Genomic DNA, 17,956 nt, shown 5'->3' on the forward strand with positions numbered 1-17,956 from the left:
GCGCAGTGGTTAGAGTGCAGTACTGCAGCTACTTCAGCTGACTGTTAGCTGCAGTTCGGCGGTTCAAATCTCACCGGCTCAGGGTTGACTCAGCCTTCCATCCTTCCGAGGTGGGTAAAATGAGGACCCAGACTGGGGGGGCAAAATGCTGACTCTGTAAACCGCTTAGAGAGGGCTGAAAGCCCTATGAAGCGGTATATAAGTCTAACTGCTATTGCTATTGCTATATTGCATTCTAGCCACTGCGCCACCATGGCTCTTATCTCGAAAGTACAGATAAATAACCATCTGAATTACACAGGAACCATAAAAGCACTTACAGACAATTCGATTTCACTGTCCACCCAAGCCACGTTCTCAAACCATAGAAGAGGGAGGTAAAACCTTCCTGACATTTTATATTTTGAAATAGGATTTTTCCATTTTTTATTCTAGTATGCTTTTTTTCCTATCTAATTCATTTTGCCTAGTTCCAACTGAATAATTTCACAGCTTTTTTTCTATTTTATCACTGTTAGTCTGACCCTACATAGAAAAAAATGGTTTTCCCCTTATTTTTTAAAATAAAAATGTCAGCTTTCAGAAGATTTCTGCGTAGCTAAAAAAGCTTCTATGGCCAAGCCATAAACACAAGGGAAATAAAGATAATTGCTTTGGCACGCCCATAGATTTGTTTCCCCATTCCCTTGAATCTTTGTAAAGTTCAAGAATTCAAATTTTTGAATTAGCAAAGCATCTCTCAAGCACAGGAAATCCCATATAACATGAAAAAAAGACCAAAAGAGAGAAAGAAAAGATTTTTCAATTCATCTTCTTGTAAACATTACTGACTTTCTTAGATAGTACAGATAAGATAGGGTTGAGTCAACAAAACAATCAGACAGAAGGCCATTGCAGAACTGGTTTTTCTTGCTTTATTCTTAAAAAAACCTATGTTTGTGTGTGTATATACGTGTGCAATTGAAAAAACTGAAATACCTGTTAGATTACCTATAGGTTTTCAGTGTGACAGTCCTTTACAGAAGCTTTTGTGAAAAGCAACAAGGGTTTATAACTTTATTTTCAGTGGGGTTGGACAATGATGATTTTCTGATTAGGCTTATCAAGAGGTTGCAGGCAAAAAAAAACATTATGGAGAGCCATTTTTGACTAGTGGTTGAGCACCAGGCTAGAAAGCAAGAGGCTGTGAGTTCAAGTCCTGCCTTAGCCCTGAGTGTCTTTGAGCCAGTCATTTGCCCTCAGCCCAACTCACCTCAAAGGGTTGAGCTTATGGGGAAAACAGGAGGAGGAAGGCGTGTTACAGTGGTGGGATTCAAATAATTTAACAACCAGTTCTCTGCCCTAATGACCAGCAAGGTAGGTGGGGCTTGGTGGTCATGTGATTGGGTGGGCATGGCCAACTCAACATCACTCACGTTGATGGGCGCTCCATCTTAGCTGTTACAATGTACTAAGGGTTAACCGGAGAGGCAGTTTCTGTAAGCAGGTCAATAAAGATGAGGCTAGAAACAACACCAGAATGTTTCCTTCCTGCCTTCCTTACAGGATTAGCCCTGTAAAGTGGAAAAAAACAAAAGGAGATTTCTTCCAACAACTGGTTCTCTGAACTACTTAGAAAGTTACCAACCAGTTCTCCCGAATAAGTGTGAACCGGCTGAATCCCACCACTGGCGTGTTGGATATGTATGTATGTTTATTAATCTTGTATGTTATGTTCACCACCTTGACTTATTTGTAAAAAAAATTAAAAAATAAAGATGGGATATAAAACTAACGTGGCAAAATCCATCATTTAATCAATGCACAAACAACATAATGACTTCTTCCAAAAGGTACCTGCAATCTTTTCATATATATATATATATATTAGGAAGGCTTTTCTGAAAATCACCTTTCTATTTATACCTCCACAACATAAAGGATAGAGGGGCCAATTCTGGGTCTTGTTCAACACTTGAACAAACAACCACTATTAAAATCTAGCAGGCAAGAAGTTCTATAACACCTCTGTCACAATAAGCCATAAAATGTGACCAGTGACTTTACGTAGATGCTAGCATCACGTCGTTGTAATAACAACAACTTGAGAACCGCACTAAAGAAAGCGAGAGCTCAGCCAATGGTAGAGAAATGATATGAGGATTTAGAGCCGAGGTGGCGCAGTGGTTAGGGTGCAGTACTGCAGGCCACTTCAGCTGACTGTTATCTGCAGTTCGGCGGTTCAAATCTCACCGGCTCAAGGTTGACTCAGCCTTCCATCCTTCCGAGGTGGGTGAAATGAGGACCCAGACTGTGGGGGCGATATGCTGACTCTGTAAACCGCTTAGAGAGGGCTGAAAGCCCTATGAAGTGGTATATAAGTCTAATTAATAAATAAATAATACATAAAAATAAATAAATAAATTGTATTAGCAGAGACTGTTAATCCCAGTCTCTGCTTCTCCATGAGTTCGTTGTATGGAACTTCTGTTTCTGGCAGCCCGCTCATACATTATCTCCAGCTTGGCTGCTTCCCACATCCCCCATCTGGCACTTTCTAACAACAAAGCCATTAGAGCTCCGTGACACACTGTCCTTTTTCTTCACTTCCTGACAAGAGCTGTGGGCAACCACCTGTGGCCTATGAGAAGGAGCCAATCAAACAGGTAAAAGGAAGCATGGTTTGACTGACAATATCAGGGAACAAAAACAGCATTCCCTTACTCTACGTTCACAGTCCAGCGAAAGAACATGAAAAGCAGTGTTATGTTTCCCTAAATAAACCACATCCGTGTAAAGGATTTTCTTTCCTAGGAGCGATGAGCTTCCGGTTCAGATAATCTATTGTCCTCAAAATAGAGAACATTCGTGTGTGCATAAACCAGGCTGACTTCCAGGCAACCGAGCTCATTTACAAGCAGGGATCATCCTTATCTCCCTTCTGCAGAGTTTTACTATTTAATGGCTAATGGAGTATGTGTATACACTGCACGGGTCTCCTTCTCAGAGTGTACTTGGGGAAAGATTCTCTGCCCCCTTTTCACAAATAAAATAAAAATGGAAATTAAACGTGTGCTCAATACACCTATTTTCCCTTCCGTTTTCCAGAAAAAACAACAACAAAGCACCAGATATTGGCAGTTCAACGCAGGTTGTGATTTAACAACCACGCACAGTAACAAAGGCTCTGTAGGAGGCCTGTTTTTGCAATACAGAAGTGGAAGAATGGCTTTTATAGAGTCAGGACTCTCATAGGTAGCAAGCATGATAAAACAGACCTGCAAGGCCAGCACACAAGCTTCATCTAACAAAAGGCTGATAGACAATCATCCAGGAAACTGCAAAGTCATGGACTGGATTCAATATAGCTAGTTATCTGTTGTGGCCCAGCAGGAGCCGTTGGAGCTGCCACCAGACTCCGACAGCGAGGGGCCCTATGAGTCGGCTCTGGAGGATGTGGAGGACCCTGGAGAGGTTTCCGACTCCGAACAGGGCGCAGAGAGGGTGGCTGGCCACCAGGAGGCGCCTGAGCCTTGGACCAGTGGGGAGGAAACAAGGGAGAGTGATCCAGACGCCAGCAGTGAGTTGTCCCTGGATGCACGCCATCGAAGAGCTAATAGGCGTCAGGAACAGTTGCGCAGTTACAGGAGGTAACTGCACTCAGCTGGTGGTAATTAGGCTCCTCTCCAGACTATAAAAGGACTGCTTGTGCAGACGCCCTTTTGCAGAAGTCAACACAGGAACTAATGTTGGAGAACATTATTGTGAGCTTGGCAAGCTGGATTGCTGCCACGGCTTATCTGTGCTGGATTGCTGCCCAAGCTTGTCTGTGCTGGTTTGCTGCCAAGGACCTGTCTGTCTGTTAATTAAATGCCGTAACTAATCTTTGGCTCGGAGTGTGTGTTGGTGTGGGACGAGGGGAGTCAGAACAGTTATCTAAATGTTATCTATACTGCTGCAACTTTCTTAATCTATGTCCGCAACAACTAAGGCTAAGCAAAGTCTTATTGAAAATAGAATCATTTGTAGATCCAGAAAAATACGTATATAAAAACTTGTAAATTGTCATCGCTGGAGCAAAACACAGCAGTTCCACCATCCAGATGTCAGATCATCTGGAACATCATCAATGTCATTTTTTTTCTGCGTAAAAAGGGGGCATGTAATAATTCAGGATAACACAGAGATGCTCTAGAAGTTGGGAGGGGGGGACTACTGCCCCTTTATGACTTGTGGACTTCAACTCCCAGAATTCCTGAGCCAGGCATGCTGGGAGTTGAAGTCCACAGGTAATAAAAGAGCCTTAGTTCCCCACTCTTGCTGTAGGGCATACATTTGCTATTGAGAACTGATATCTCCTTATTGGTTCAGATATATTCAGTGGCAGATTAAGGCTCACTGGTGCTCTAAGCACTGACAAATCTTGGTGCCCCCCTCCTTTGGGTTTTTCTTTCTTTCTCAACTTTGTGGTGCTTTCCCCCCCCCCCCCCCCAAGCATGTGCTTAGTCTGCTTAATGGTTTAATACACCACTGGATAGATTATCCAAATACACTGTAGCAGAACACATCCCAAATCACTCTACCCATTACATTTAGGAGAGTCCATTGTGCATTTATTTTTCATTTTAAAGCACCCAATGCAGTGGTGGGATTCAAATAATTTAACAACCGGTTCTCTGCCCTAATGACCATCTGGGTAGGTGGGGCTCGGTGGTCATGTGACTGGGTGGGCATGGCCAACTCAAGGTCACTCAGGTCGATGGGCGCTTCGCTTTAGCTGTTACAATAAGGGTTAACCGGAGAGGCAGTTTCTGTAAGCAGGGCAATAAAGATCAGGCTAGAAACAACACCAGAATGTTTCCTTCCTGCCTTCCTTACAGGATTAGCCCTGTAAAGTGGAGAAAAAACAAAATATTTCTTCCAACAATCGGTTCTCTGAACTACTTAGAAAGTTACCAACCGGTTCTCCCGAATAGGTGCAAACTGGCTGAATCCCACCACTGACCGAATGGTAATGTGGCTACAAATTTTCTTTTATAAACATCCAGCTGGTCACTTGATTCAGAAGCATCCTTCTCCCAAAATTCAGTTCAGGGCAGCACACAAAATATGAATTAAAGGGAACAGAAGGGTCAAATTACAATACAAAACAAGACCATCTAAATGATAAGTGCTGTTCTATATTTCACATTATGGAGCAAAATATCAAGCTGAGATGGTGGAGAGGAAACCAAAATATGTACGATAGGGAGGTTTGGACAAGATGCTGCTGCTTCTGTTGTAATTCTTGAATCTGCTATACATTTTTCAGTTTGTACAATCAGAGACCGAGTAATTTTCTGGGGTAAATGAACCTTATAGTCAATGACTTCTAAAATTCTCCTGTGCAAAAATGAATAAAGTTACCATCTGCAGTTGTCCAGGATTCCTTGGCCACCATCTTAAGCAAAGCACCCATGGCCACAAAATTATATTCCTAATTTGTTGTTCTCTTGTCTCTTTCTGGCTTTCTAAGATATATTTTTTTCCTTAATGGTTGCCCTCTCATTTAGTACTCATTACTTTAACTAACTTAGGAAGAACGAGAGACATTTTCTGTAAAATCCATTGTGAAAATGGATTGACACATTTGTCCTTGACAAACTCATGTACTGACAGGAAAGCCCTTAACATATGGACTTTGGAGATAGTTTAAAGGAAAAAAAAAGTGTTGTGATAAGGACTAAAAGGAGAGAGAGAGAGAGAAGAAAAAGGACACCAATTGATTTGTTATGCCTACAAAAACAGATGTGTCCTGTTTTCTAACGTTATTAAACAAAGCTTGCAAGAGTGGTATATCTCTGCTAATCTCGTGGGCTTAGCTAGTTTAAGCCTTTAGTCCTGTGGAGCTGTTGAATGTTCTGTCTTGGAAGTAATGTACCCAGCTCATTTAAGTTATATGAAGCATTACAGGTAGTCCTCGACTTACGACAGTTCATTTAGCGACGGTTCAAAGTTACAGCAGCATTGAAAAAAGTAATTTAAGATAACCATTGCAGCATCCTCATGAATCAAAATTCAGATGCTTGGCAAGTGACTCATATTTATGACGGCTGCAGTGTCCCGGGGTCAAGTGATCACCTTTTGTGACCTTCTGACAACCACCTCAATGGGGGAGAAGGGGGGGGCAAATTTGCTTAACAACTGTAGTAATTCCTTTAACAAGTGCGGCAAAAAAGGTGGTAAAACGGGGCAAAATTCACTTAACATCTGTGTCACCAACAGAAAATTTGGATTCCAATGTGGTCATAAGTTGAGAACTATCTGTACTTCTATATTCCAAAATAATTTGATTCTTAGTATCAATAAAATATTATAAAGCCCTTCATGGTATTGGATCTGGGTACTTGAGAGACCGCCTGCTGCCAATCACCTCCCTTCTCTGTGGCGGCTCCGGCCCTCTGGAATGAGCTCCCCGCAGGGATTCGGACCCTCACCTCTCTCCAGGCCTTCTGAAAAGCCGTCAAAACCTGGCTTTGCCGGCAGGCCTGGGGGTGATGAGTTCCCTCCCTCTCGACACGTATGGTTGTGCGACTGTTGCCTATTTTTATTATTTGTATTTCGTTTTTATGTTCCCTTTTCCCCCGTTTGAATTGTTCGCCGCCCTGAGTCCTCCCGGAGGAGGGCGGCATACAAATAATAAAATTCTATTCTATTCTATTCTATTCTATTATTTACCCCCTATTTTGATATGGAGCATAATTGAACCAAATAATTCTTGTCTCCATTTCGTTGGTTAAATAACCTGAAGGAAAATAGCATATGAGTTTTGGAATCCAATTTTTTTTCCCCAAAGCAAAATTGCAATTTTTTAATCTGCAATGTGCAAAACCATCCATGTGTACTTTTATTGTCCACTTCGCATAGCTTCAAACGCTTACCAGGCATCACTCCCTTAATATCACACTCTGTGCTCGACCTATTCCTGTGAGTCAGACGAAGGATGAGTTTCTTTGCAGCTTCAAACTGTTTTGTGGCCATCAGCCAGCGAAGAGATTCTGGGAAAATACTTCAAAGGGAGAGAATGTGTTAGTCAAGGTTCTTAAAGGGTCACCAGCCTTTTTGAAAAAGGTTTTTTTTTTTTAGTTTTTAATATCATCTTCTTTTTCTGTCTGGATGAATTTTGCTTTCTTTCTTTTTTAGTTGAACTATGAATAACAAATATTATCAAGTAGCTAAATTAACCCAAATGCAAGATGCATAAAGAGAAAAAGATGCCAAAAACATCTACTAAAAAGTAAGTAGAGAAACAGGTACTATACATCAGAGGTGGGTTCCTACCAGTTTGCACCTATTCGGTAGAACCGCTTTGTCAAATCTACCGAACCGGTTAGAAGAGGTTCCACCAGTGGACCCAGAAAGCAGGCTACACCTATAGAAGAGGTTCCAAACATTTTTGAAACCCACCACTGGTCCTTGGATATGATTATTCTACACTATCATGCTCATATTTATAAAACTCAGTGCCTCTGTGAAAGGTAAGGATGACTACTGCGTTTGTGGTGCAATCAGAACATTGCGTGTGTTGAAGTTGTTTTAACGCAAACCAAAGATGCCTTTTAAAAAACAAGTTTACATCCTATTCTTATGCATGCCAGTGCTGTGTGGGAGGTGAGTTAAGGTGGTTCTGACAAGTGTCGTCGGCATCTTCATATCCGGTCACATGGGCAGCAAGCCACTCCCATCTGGTCACATGGGCGGCAAGCCACTCCCATCTGGTCACATGGGCGGCAAGCCACTCCCACAAAAGAGGCCACATCCACAGAGTAGGTTCGAACAATTTTTGAAACCCACCACTGCTATACATGTACACACTTACTGTACATTAAAGTATTATCCTATTGTGATCTATTGTTATTGAGGTAAACCATAAAATCCAACCAGATTTGATAGAAATATGGTTCCTGTCTCATTAGTTTAACTTTGCCTGTGATTTAAAAACCACAGGCTGGAAGAGAAATGGCAGAGGAAAAAAGATGGTACTGTACTCCTCCCACTATTTCTCTCAGTGTTCATACATTATATTGCCAAAAGTATTCGCTCACAACTGAATCTGATTATGTGGATGGGTGAGTGTTGTGGCCCAGCAGGAGCCGTTGGAGCTGCCACCAGACTCCGAAAGCGAGGGGCCCTATGAGTCGGCTCTGGAGGATGTGGAGGACCCTGGACAGGGTTCCGACTCCGAGCAGGGCGCAGAGAGGCTGGTTGGCCACCAGGAGGCGCCTGAGCCTTGGACCAGTGGGGAGGAGACAAGGGAGAGTGATCTGGACGCCAGCAGTGAGTTCTTCCTGTATGCCTGGCACCAAAGAGCTAATAGGCGTAAGGAACAGTTGCGCAGTTACAGGAGGTAACTGCACTCAGCTGGTGGTCATTAGGCTCCTTTCCAGACTATAAAAAGGATTGCTTGTGCACACGGCCCTCTTGCAGAAGTCAACGCAGGAACTAATGTCGGAGAACATTATTGTGAGCTTGGTAGGCTGGATTGCTGCCAAGCCTTATCTGTGCTGGATTGCTGCCCAAGCTTGTCTGTGCCGGTTTCCTGCTAAGGACCTGTCTGTCTGTGAATACATTTGGTAAAGTATCTTTGGCTTGGAGTGTTTTGGTGTGGGACAAGGGGGGTCAGAACAGTGAGCGAATACTTTTGGCAATATAGTGTATATAGTGTCATGGAAATTTGTGATCAAACACTTAGCAATAGCAATAGCAGTTAGATTTATATACTGCTTCATAGGGCTTTCAGCCCTCTCTAAGTGGTTTACAGAGTCAGCATATTGCCCCCACAGTCTGGGTCCTCATTTCACCCACCTTGGGAGGATGGAAGGCTGAGTCAACATTGAGCCGGTGAGATTTGAACTGCTGAACTGCAACTAGCAGTCAGCTGAAGTGGCTGCAGTACTGCACTCTAACTACTGCGCCACCTCGGCTCTAAAATCCTCATATCCTGTTCTAGCTAAACATCCATAATATTTAATACCAAAATTTTCTAATCCTCCATGTATATAATTTATTATCATTATCCTTTCTTTATTTAACTATATCCTATATCATAACATTTTCTGCACCCTAAGCACTGCGCCACCTCGTCTCATTTCTCTTGTAACGTTTGGCTCCATACATTTGCCTGTTACTAATGAACCCCTTTCTGAAAGTAAAGTAAATCGTAGGTACTTACAACCAGTACAGTAACATCAGCAGGAAAGGGCAGATGATTACGGCTTGGAGAATTTGCCAGTCCTTGCAGAGGGCAGCCAGCCCTGGCATCAGGAACTGTCCTGCCATTGCTACGAAACTTGCTATCATGGTGATCATGAAGCGTTGGTTCGGAAGGCAAAGCTCTATCCCTGAAAAGATATAAATAACGTTTTGAAAGCGACGACAATCAAAAAGGGGAAAAAAAGAGATAAAACCTTTGAAACGGTCACTCTCAGTGCTTAGGAAAATAACCAAATATTCAAAGAAGGTAATTCCTATCTGGAATATTAAACACAGCAAACTTTGTTTTAGGGCTTATGGAAAAACTGCAAAGCTACCCAGCTGCTGCTCTGCGCCTCTCTCAAGAGTGACGGTCTGCATTTTTACAATTCAGAATAGAATAGAAGAGTTGGAAGGGACTTTGGAGATCTTGAGAGACCGCCTGCTGCCAATTACCTCCCACAGACCCATTAGATCTCACAGAGTTGGCCTCCTCCGGGTGCCATCTACCAGCCAATGCCACCTGGCTATTACCCGGGGGAGGGCCTTCTCTGTGGCAGCTCCGGCCCTCTGGAATGAACTCCCCGCAGGGATTCGGACCCTTACCTCTCTCCAGGCCTTCCGAAAAGCCATCAAAACCTGGCTTTGCCGGCAGGCCTGGGAGTGATGAGTTCCCTTCCCCTCTCGACATGTATGGTTGTGAGACTGTTGTTTACTTTTATTATTTGTATTTTGTTTTTATGTTCCCCTTTTCCCCCCTTGAATTGTTCGCTGCCCTGAGTCCTCCCGGAGAAGGGCGGCATACAAATAATAAAATTCTATTCTATTCTATTCTATCTTCCAATCCAACCCCCTGCTCAGGCAGGAAACCCTATAGCATTTCAGGAAAATGGTTATCCAATCTTTGCTTTGGAGAATAGCTTGACTTGGCAATTTATTTGCACGAATCCAGGTTAAAAAGGAAAAGGGAGAAGGGGCCAGCCTAGAATCCACTGGCTGGACACTGTCAAAGATGACACCGAGATGACCATGGCAGACCTGAAAGACGCAGTGCAAGACAGAGAGTGATGATCCACACAGTGGCGGAGAGTCAAGCATAACTGAACGTCTGTCCCGAGTTTATATTCTGGGAATCACATCAAAACCAGTTAGACTTGACTTAACCAAGAGTCACTGTTTTCAATCAAATTAATCATAATCGTCTCACTTGGATCCAGATTATATTTACCACTGGAAAAAGAGTAACATTTTGTTTTTTGGTTTTTGGGTTTTAACAGCTACTACAAATACCAAATATTCGCTTGGCATCATAAGATACTTATTCCCATCTGAACATCCCAGAAAATCGTTAGTGACCTGAATATTTGACTGTCAACAAGTAAACATTTGGATGTAGCAATAGCAACAGCAGTTAGACTTATATACCGCTTCATAGGGCTTTCAGCCCTCTCTAAGCAGTTTATAGGGTCAGCATATCGCCCCCAACAACAATCCGGGTCCTCATTTTACCCACCTCGGAAGGATGGAAGGCTAAGTCAACCCTGAGCCGGTGAGATTTGAACAGCCGAACTGCAGAAGTGCAGTCAGCTGAAGTAGCCTGCAGTGCTGCATTTAACCACTGCGCCACCTCGGCTCTCTCAGGTATCATAAGATACCTATTCCCATTTGAACATCCCAGAAAATCGTTAGTGGCCTGAATATTTGACTGTCAACAAGTAAACATTTGGATGTGCCATAGTTCACCTAATTAAATGGCACCCAACGTATTTAGAAAATATTTTCTACTCTATGTTTTGAAAACAGAGTTGAAGGCATTATTTTGCTCTAGATCTTATCAGTTCAGTCTGTATTGAAAGATAGCACTGGCTTTTTTTAAAAAAAAAAAACAATTGTTTCCAGTTCAAAATATTGTTGTTCAGTTTGGCTGCACTGTATTTATTCTTGTGAAAAAAAAAATTTGCAAATATAATATATGCACAGTTGTTTCTGCTACCAGCAGGGAACAAGAGTTGTATTGCCCATTCTGCTTGTAATAAGATCCACGTAAATGGTAAATAGTTTTGGATGGAAAAGATTGCTCACACATGCTGCAGCGCAAAGCAGCATAAAAGATTGGTCGGCATTCTTTGATTTTATTTCCCCCCCCCTTGATTAAAAAAAAGAGAGCAAGAAATGCAAAAGAGAGGAAAAAGAAACGAAATCAAAGAAAACCCAACCAATCTCACACTGCTTTGCAACAAAAACACAGCAGGAATGTAATAGGATTCAATAAGTTATTCCAAATTAGTTTACCAATGAAGGCAAATATACATGTCCAAAGATAATGTTGCAAGATCGAATCTGGATCAGCCACTGGGACCAGAGATTTAGTCTTCCAAGCTTTTGGATTCATGATGGATCCATCTTCAGAGAGATCTTCTCTCCGGAATATGTGCTTGGGCCTATCCTGTGAGTCATATTTATGTGGTGCCTTCCTATTGGCTGTTTTAAGCTTGTGTCGAACCAATGACGGAGGAACGTTTGCTTCAACGAACTCTTTATTAAATCAGAACAACAGTAACAGCTCAACAGAACAGAACAGAACAGCAACTGCCTGACAGCTATTTATACTTGTAGCTGTCAGGCGGGGAACCAATAGGAAAGCTGTGATTTTCCCGCCGGCCGGCCGGCGCGCCAGAACCAATCAGGGCTTCTTCCTGATCCCACTGCAGCCGCGCCGGTCGTATCTCCGAGGACATAACAGGCTGATTGGTGTGTTGATGGCTGGCGATTGCTGTTGTTTCTTCATGTTGCCAAGCCCCCAGCTCCTAAGTACTTGACAACCTAGGAGCCAAGCACTTAGCAACAGAAGGAAACAACAGCCGCCATCAACACATGGTGCGTACATCTCTGGCTGGAGTTAAAACTTCAGCCTGTATTTAACACATTTTGTCAGTTTTTTCCACAATGGTACACATTGGAGGCCCCCAAAATATATCTTGGGACGTCACATACCAACTCCCCTTGCCCTCACCTCATATTAATTTTTCTGTTTAATAGGCAGACCTATTTCCTCCTAGTCAAGGCGATGGTTTTCCCAGTTGCAATGGATGGCTGTGAAAGTTGGACCATAAGGAAGGCTGAGTGCCAAAGAATGGAGGCCTTTGAACTCTGGTGCTGGAGAAGACTCCTGCATTGAGTCCCTTGGGCTGCAAGGTGATCAAACCGGTCAGTCCTAGAGGAGATCAACCCCGACTGCTCTTTAGAAGGCCAGATCCTGAAAATGAAACTCAAATACTTTGGCTACCTAATGAGAAGGAAGGACTCACTGGAGAAGAGCCTAATGCTGGGAAAGACTGAGAGCAAAAGAAGAAGAAGGGGACGACAGAGAATGAGGTGGCCGGCTGGAGTCATTGAAGCAGTAGGCATGAGCTTAAATGGACTCCAGAGAATGGTTGAGGACAGGAAGGCCTGGAAGAACGTTGTCCATGGGGTCGCAATGGGTTGGACACGACTTCGCAACTAACAACAAAATTTCCACCTCGCTAGTCTCTTCCTTGGGAGAAGATATCACTAAACCACTAAGTGTCTGAGAAAATAATTCTATCAAATTGGGGATTATATGATAACCCTATTTAGATTTTGGGCAGGGCTTTTGGCCTTTCATATTAATTGGCTTGGCAATATTGTATTTCAGCAAATAGGATTGGTTATATGGTACAATAAAGCCAGATAAACCAGGATGGCTGAAGATGACATCATTAAGTCAATTCAAAGTGAGAAGAAACATTACCTTACTTCGAAGGAATGTGAATTAGGAGGAAGAAGAATACAGTAAAGGACACTTGGGCATCTGTGAAATGGGTGGACATTTTTGTTCTTATTGTACTCTCAACTGAAGGAAATCAGGATAAACATTTTAAAGGTTATAAAAACAAAATTTATCATATGGTCCATGAAAAATGCACTGGGGACTCTCTCTCTCCTAAAAATGCAACCAGCGATATACAGTAATTCATAAATGGTATGTTTGGAAAGCTAATTTTATAAAAACATGATTAACAAACAGAATATGAACCCTAATCCTAATAACTATTTATTCATCTGCGAAAAATGTTTTCATGAAAACAATAACATAATCCTACTGTCTCACTTTTGGCTCCTTCAGATATCTCTCTGTTTACAGATGAGAAAGGGAATAACACGGAAATGATTTGATACTTATTGTCCTTGTTATCGGCTCTTTCAGGTTAAGGGTGCAATGCAATTATCTTAAGGAAACAAAAATAAACGATTATTTCAAGTTTTAAGTGTGGACAAAGGAATGTGGAAGGGAAGAAGTGCTGGACTGAATTATGTCTTAAGAGACTGTATTCATAGTAGACATAACAATTATCTGCATAACTGATAAATGCAGCACAGGCAAATGTACACATAAATATTCTTATTACTGGTTTGTTTATTTGTGGACCAAAATACCAGCCACAACAGTAATGGTAATATTGAGCACTATGTAAAACAGCCTTCCCCACACTAACTCTTCTAGATATTGGCCATGTCTTGAATCTTCTTGATGTGCCCTGTTGTCGTGTTGTCTGAGAACTCTTGGAGGCACTAAATTCAGGAAGGTGACACAATGTATTTCCAAGTGTTCAAAGCACTTCCCAAAAACTTTTTACCACTTCTTAGAACAACTATTGCGAGCATGGATGGTGATGAAAAGTAGTTTGCTTATGGCCATCTAGTTGAGGATACAAAATATAGAATAACAGAGTTGGAAGGGACCTTGTAGGTCATCTAGTTCAACCCCCTGCTCAAGCAGGAGACCCTATACCACACAGGTGTCAAACTGGCAACCGGCAGGCCAGATGCAACACAGGTAGGCCACGCCCACCCTGGTTCTGCAAAGGCAAAAAATATATCACAATACATCAGGTGATGTGCTTGACTTTGACACCCGTATGATACCATTTCTAACAAGTGGCTGTCCAGTCTCTTCTTCAAAGCCCTTCAGGGATGAAGCTCCCACAACTTCTGAATTGTTGATTGATTGTTCTCAATGTCAGAAAATTTCTCCTTATTTCTAGGTTGAATCTCTCATCCATTGTTCCTTGTCTGGCCTTCAGGTGCTTTGGAAAATAGATTGCCCTCCCTCCTCTCTGTGATAGTCCATCAAAGATTGGAACACTGCTGTCATGTCTCCCCTGGTCCTTCTCTTCACTAGACCAGTCATGCCCAGTTCTTGCAACCATTAGGTTTTAGCCTTATCATTTTGGTTGCTCTTCTCTGCACATTTTCTAGAGATTCCACCTTTTTTATGGTGTGGTGACCAAAACTGGATGCAGTATTCCAGGAGTAGTCTTACTAAGGCTTTAGAAGTTCCCCGTCTATTCCCTCATCTAAGTCATTTAGGAAGATATTGAAGAGTACTGGGTCTAAGACGGAACCTTGTGGTACCCCACTACTTCCTCCATGTAGATGCAAGCACCATTACTACTACTCGTTGAGTACGATTGTCAGCCAGTTACAAATCCATCAGGTGGCGATGCTATCTGTCATAGTGACATGAGATTTCATCTGGAAACTTCTCACATTTAAGTAGAAGCTCATTTCACAAAATAGCACTAACAGAGTTTGTGGACCAATACAAGTTTGACACAAAGTCTATTTCTACTGAAATAAGCCTTATCTACACCGTGGAGGATAGTGTCTCTGTGGCACACATGCATTATTTCCTAGCTAATATTAACTTCTATTATTCACTTTTGGTAAGGAACAGGACTGCCATCCCAATGCCAAATCTTGTATTTGGCACCACTGATATTTCCTCTGTTTCATTAGTACTGCCATCATCCACTTTAGCCAGCCTGATATTTCCACAACCTGTAGTTGTTTACTTAATAATAGTAGGCTCATAAACTATGAAACTTTCAAGTTTCATTGGTCAAATTAGACTAATTTTTCCTCTTATCCTATAGGAAATTAAAGCTCACAGTTTAACTTATACGATTTGCATAGTATGGAGAGAACAAAGTCCTTTTTGCATGGTGTAAAAATCCAGCGAAGCTCAGCTTCCACATTAACAAATGTTTATAATAAAAAGTGGGAAACTGAAGAAAACCAATCTGTGTATAACAAAGTAGAATTTTAGAATTTACTAATCAATCTCAAAGTGACCAGTTTGGGTTGGGGAGAAATATTTTATAGAGAATCAGAATTCCATAGAGAAAAATGTTTAAGAAGCAAGTCAGGTGGATATTAAATGACAATCAAGAGGTAATTAATCAAACTAATGGAGTTTAAACACAAGCTGTCCATTGGGAGATCACCAAAACAAGAGAATGCCTCAAGAAGAAGAGATTATGCCAGCTGAGGGTATAGGTTTTAAGGAATTTCACGGCATGAGAAACCTCAGGAAATTTCATCTAATGATAGTGATAAAAGTCATAGAACTCTAAAGCAAAAAAGTTTCTGGATTTAATGAGGATGATGATGTTATCCATTCAGTTGTGTCTGACTCTTGGAGAGTCCATGGACCAGATCTCTTCATTTTTCCCAATCTTGAGTTTTTCTAGGCTCTGGTTGGTGTCGGCTTTGATGATGACCTGTTCTTTGATGCCCTGCCTTTTGCCGCTAACTCTTCCAAACATAATTGCTTTCTCCCGTGAATTCCCCCATGTGACGTGGCCAAAATTAAGTGAGACTCAGTTTCGTAATTTTGCCTTCATATCTGGATTTAAAATCCATCATAAACATAATATGGTAAATTAGATTCCTCTAGGGCAGTGTTTCTCAACCTTGGCGACTTTAAATCCATTGGACTTCAACTCCCAGAATCCCCCAGCCAGCACAGCTGGCTGGGGAATTCTGGGAGTTGAAGTCCACAGGACTTAAAGTCGCCAAGGTTGAGAAACACTGCTCTAGGGAAACCACAGAATGGAGCTAACACCTTTTCATTCGCAGCACCTAATTTTCTCACCGCTACATTCTAAACGAGCAACCTCCATCAAATTACAAGGACGAGAAAGCATCCCCCTATTAAATGTACCACGGGAGCAACCGAGATCCTGTATTTCACCCTTCGATTTGACTCGGATGAAATACGACAGCTGCTGTCTGAATCCTGGGAAACATAAACTGTCTTCAGGGGTTACAAAATTGTTCCACCTCCGTCTCCTCGATCCTATCTATTCTGTGCTGACAGAGGAACTCTAAAATCACCATGGTAAACAGGTTCGGCTAAACTCGGTTGTAAAATTTAATATAAATTTAAATCTAGACAAGAGAGCAGGATCCTGCTTGGCTAAACATTGGTATACCTGCCTTTTGATCGTTCGGGCAATCTAGAAGAGGACAGGAGGTACAATTAGTCCTACAAGATACAACAGTTCGTTTAGCGACTGTTCGAAGTTACAACGGCACTGAAAAAATGGGACTTATGGCCATTTTTCACGGTTTTGACCTTTGCAGCATCTCCATGATCATCTGATCAAAATTCAGATGCTAGGCAACTGGTTTATATTTATAACCGTTGCTATGTTCCAAGGTCATGGGATCACCTTTTGTAACCTTCTGATGAACAAGGTCAATGGGGATGCCAGGTTCACTTAACACCTGTTTACTAACTTATTTTTTTTAATTATTAAAAAGTTTTAATAAGTTTTACAATTGTATACCTTTCCCCTTCCCTCCCTCCCTCCCAAACCCACATCCCCTCCCACCCTCCCCCTCCCAAAGCAAATACAGGGTATAAACATTTAACAATCATACACTAAAATAAACTAACTAACTTTACCATCGTACCTTCGCTTATACTTTAACTCCCCTTTTGTAAAGCTAACTTTAGATAAATTTTTACATTCCTTGTTCATTCATTCATAAGCTAACTGAAATTTCTTAGTCCCATATTTATTTTGAATATAATCAGTCCTGTTTACTAACTTATGACCTGCAGTGATTCACTTTAACAACTGTGGCAAGAAAGGTTAAGGCAAAACTGACTTAACAAAATAAATCTTGGGCTCAATGGTGGACACAGGTTGAGGGCTACCTGCATTACAAACTTCAATTGTGTAATCCTTTATTTAAAATGGTTTTGGTAAAAAGAGAGAGAGAGAGAGAGAGAGAGAGAGAGAGAGAGAGAGAGAGAGGAAAAGATGGAAAGGAGACATCAGAAACCATAGACTAATTAATAGGCAAATTAGTCAAATAAAACCATGCTAGACTTTGCACAGGAAAGAGAAAGTATGGTAATTATAATAAAATGTTCCTCAAAATAGACCTGGATTTTCATCAGCACTATTAATTTATCATTGCAATTTTCTCTCTAACATTTTCTAGTCACACTTTCATTCTTACAATAATACCCACTATTTTTAGCAGCAAGCTACTAAACACGCACCTCCCTTTCCCCATCCATGATACCTTAATCAGAGATTTCTGATTTTATGCCAAGGGGAAATAATACGCAAGCTATTAGGTATATATTTTGCCCGACTCAAAAAGACCACCCCTCCCCCACAACAATTTCTATTCTTGCCAGCAAAATAAAATTCTGTCTGGCAATATATGCAGGTATAAGAAGTTCTAAATACAGGGTTATTAATTGGAGCATTTGAATTTTAGACCAAAATGCCAGTTGCTTGAAGTTTCTTTCTTGTGTTGGAGATGCTGACTCAGGCCTTTTATTAAAAAAATAAGTCTTGATTTCTGTCTCAAAAATAAAAGCAAATTCAACCAATAAAACAACAGAGGGAATAGAACAAGC

At 41.5% G+C, this 17,956-nt stretch overlaps 1 protein-coding gene across 1 annotated transcript in view; it reads right to left on the reverse strand.

The window, feature by feature from the left end:
* LOC116512823 (solute carrier family 22 member 23-like) overlaps nucleotides 1-17,956 on the reverse strand; it is a 125,093-nt gene that overhangs the window by 24,247 nt on the left and 82,890 nt on the right. Inside the window, exons 4-5 of the mRNA XM_032223509.1 lie at nucleotides 9,191-9,359; nucleotides 6,900-7,027 (exon numbers count right to left, since the gene is read on the reverse strand). Coding sequence (XP_032079400.1) covers nucleotides 6,900-7,027; nucleotides 9,191-9,359 — 297 coding nt within the window. The remainder of the gene's footprint in view (nucleotides 1-6,899; nucleotides 7,028-9,190; nucleotides 9,360-17,956) is intronic.

Source organism: Thamnophis elegans, chromosome 8 (genome assembly GCF_009769535.1).
Source record: "Thamnophis elegans isolate rThaEle1 chromosome 8, rThaEle1.pri, whole genome shotgun sequence".
NCBI classification, from domain to species: Eukaryota; Metazoa; Chordata; class Lepidosauria; order Squamata; family Colubridae; genus Thamnophis; species Thamnophis elegans.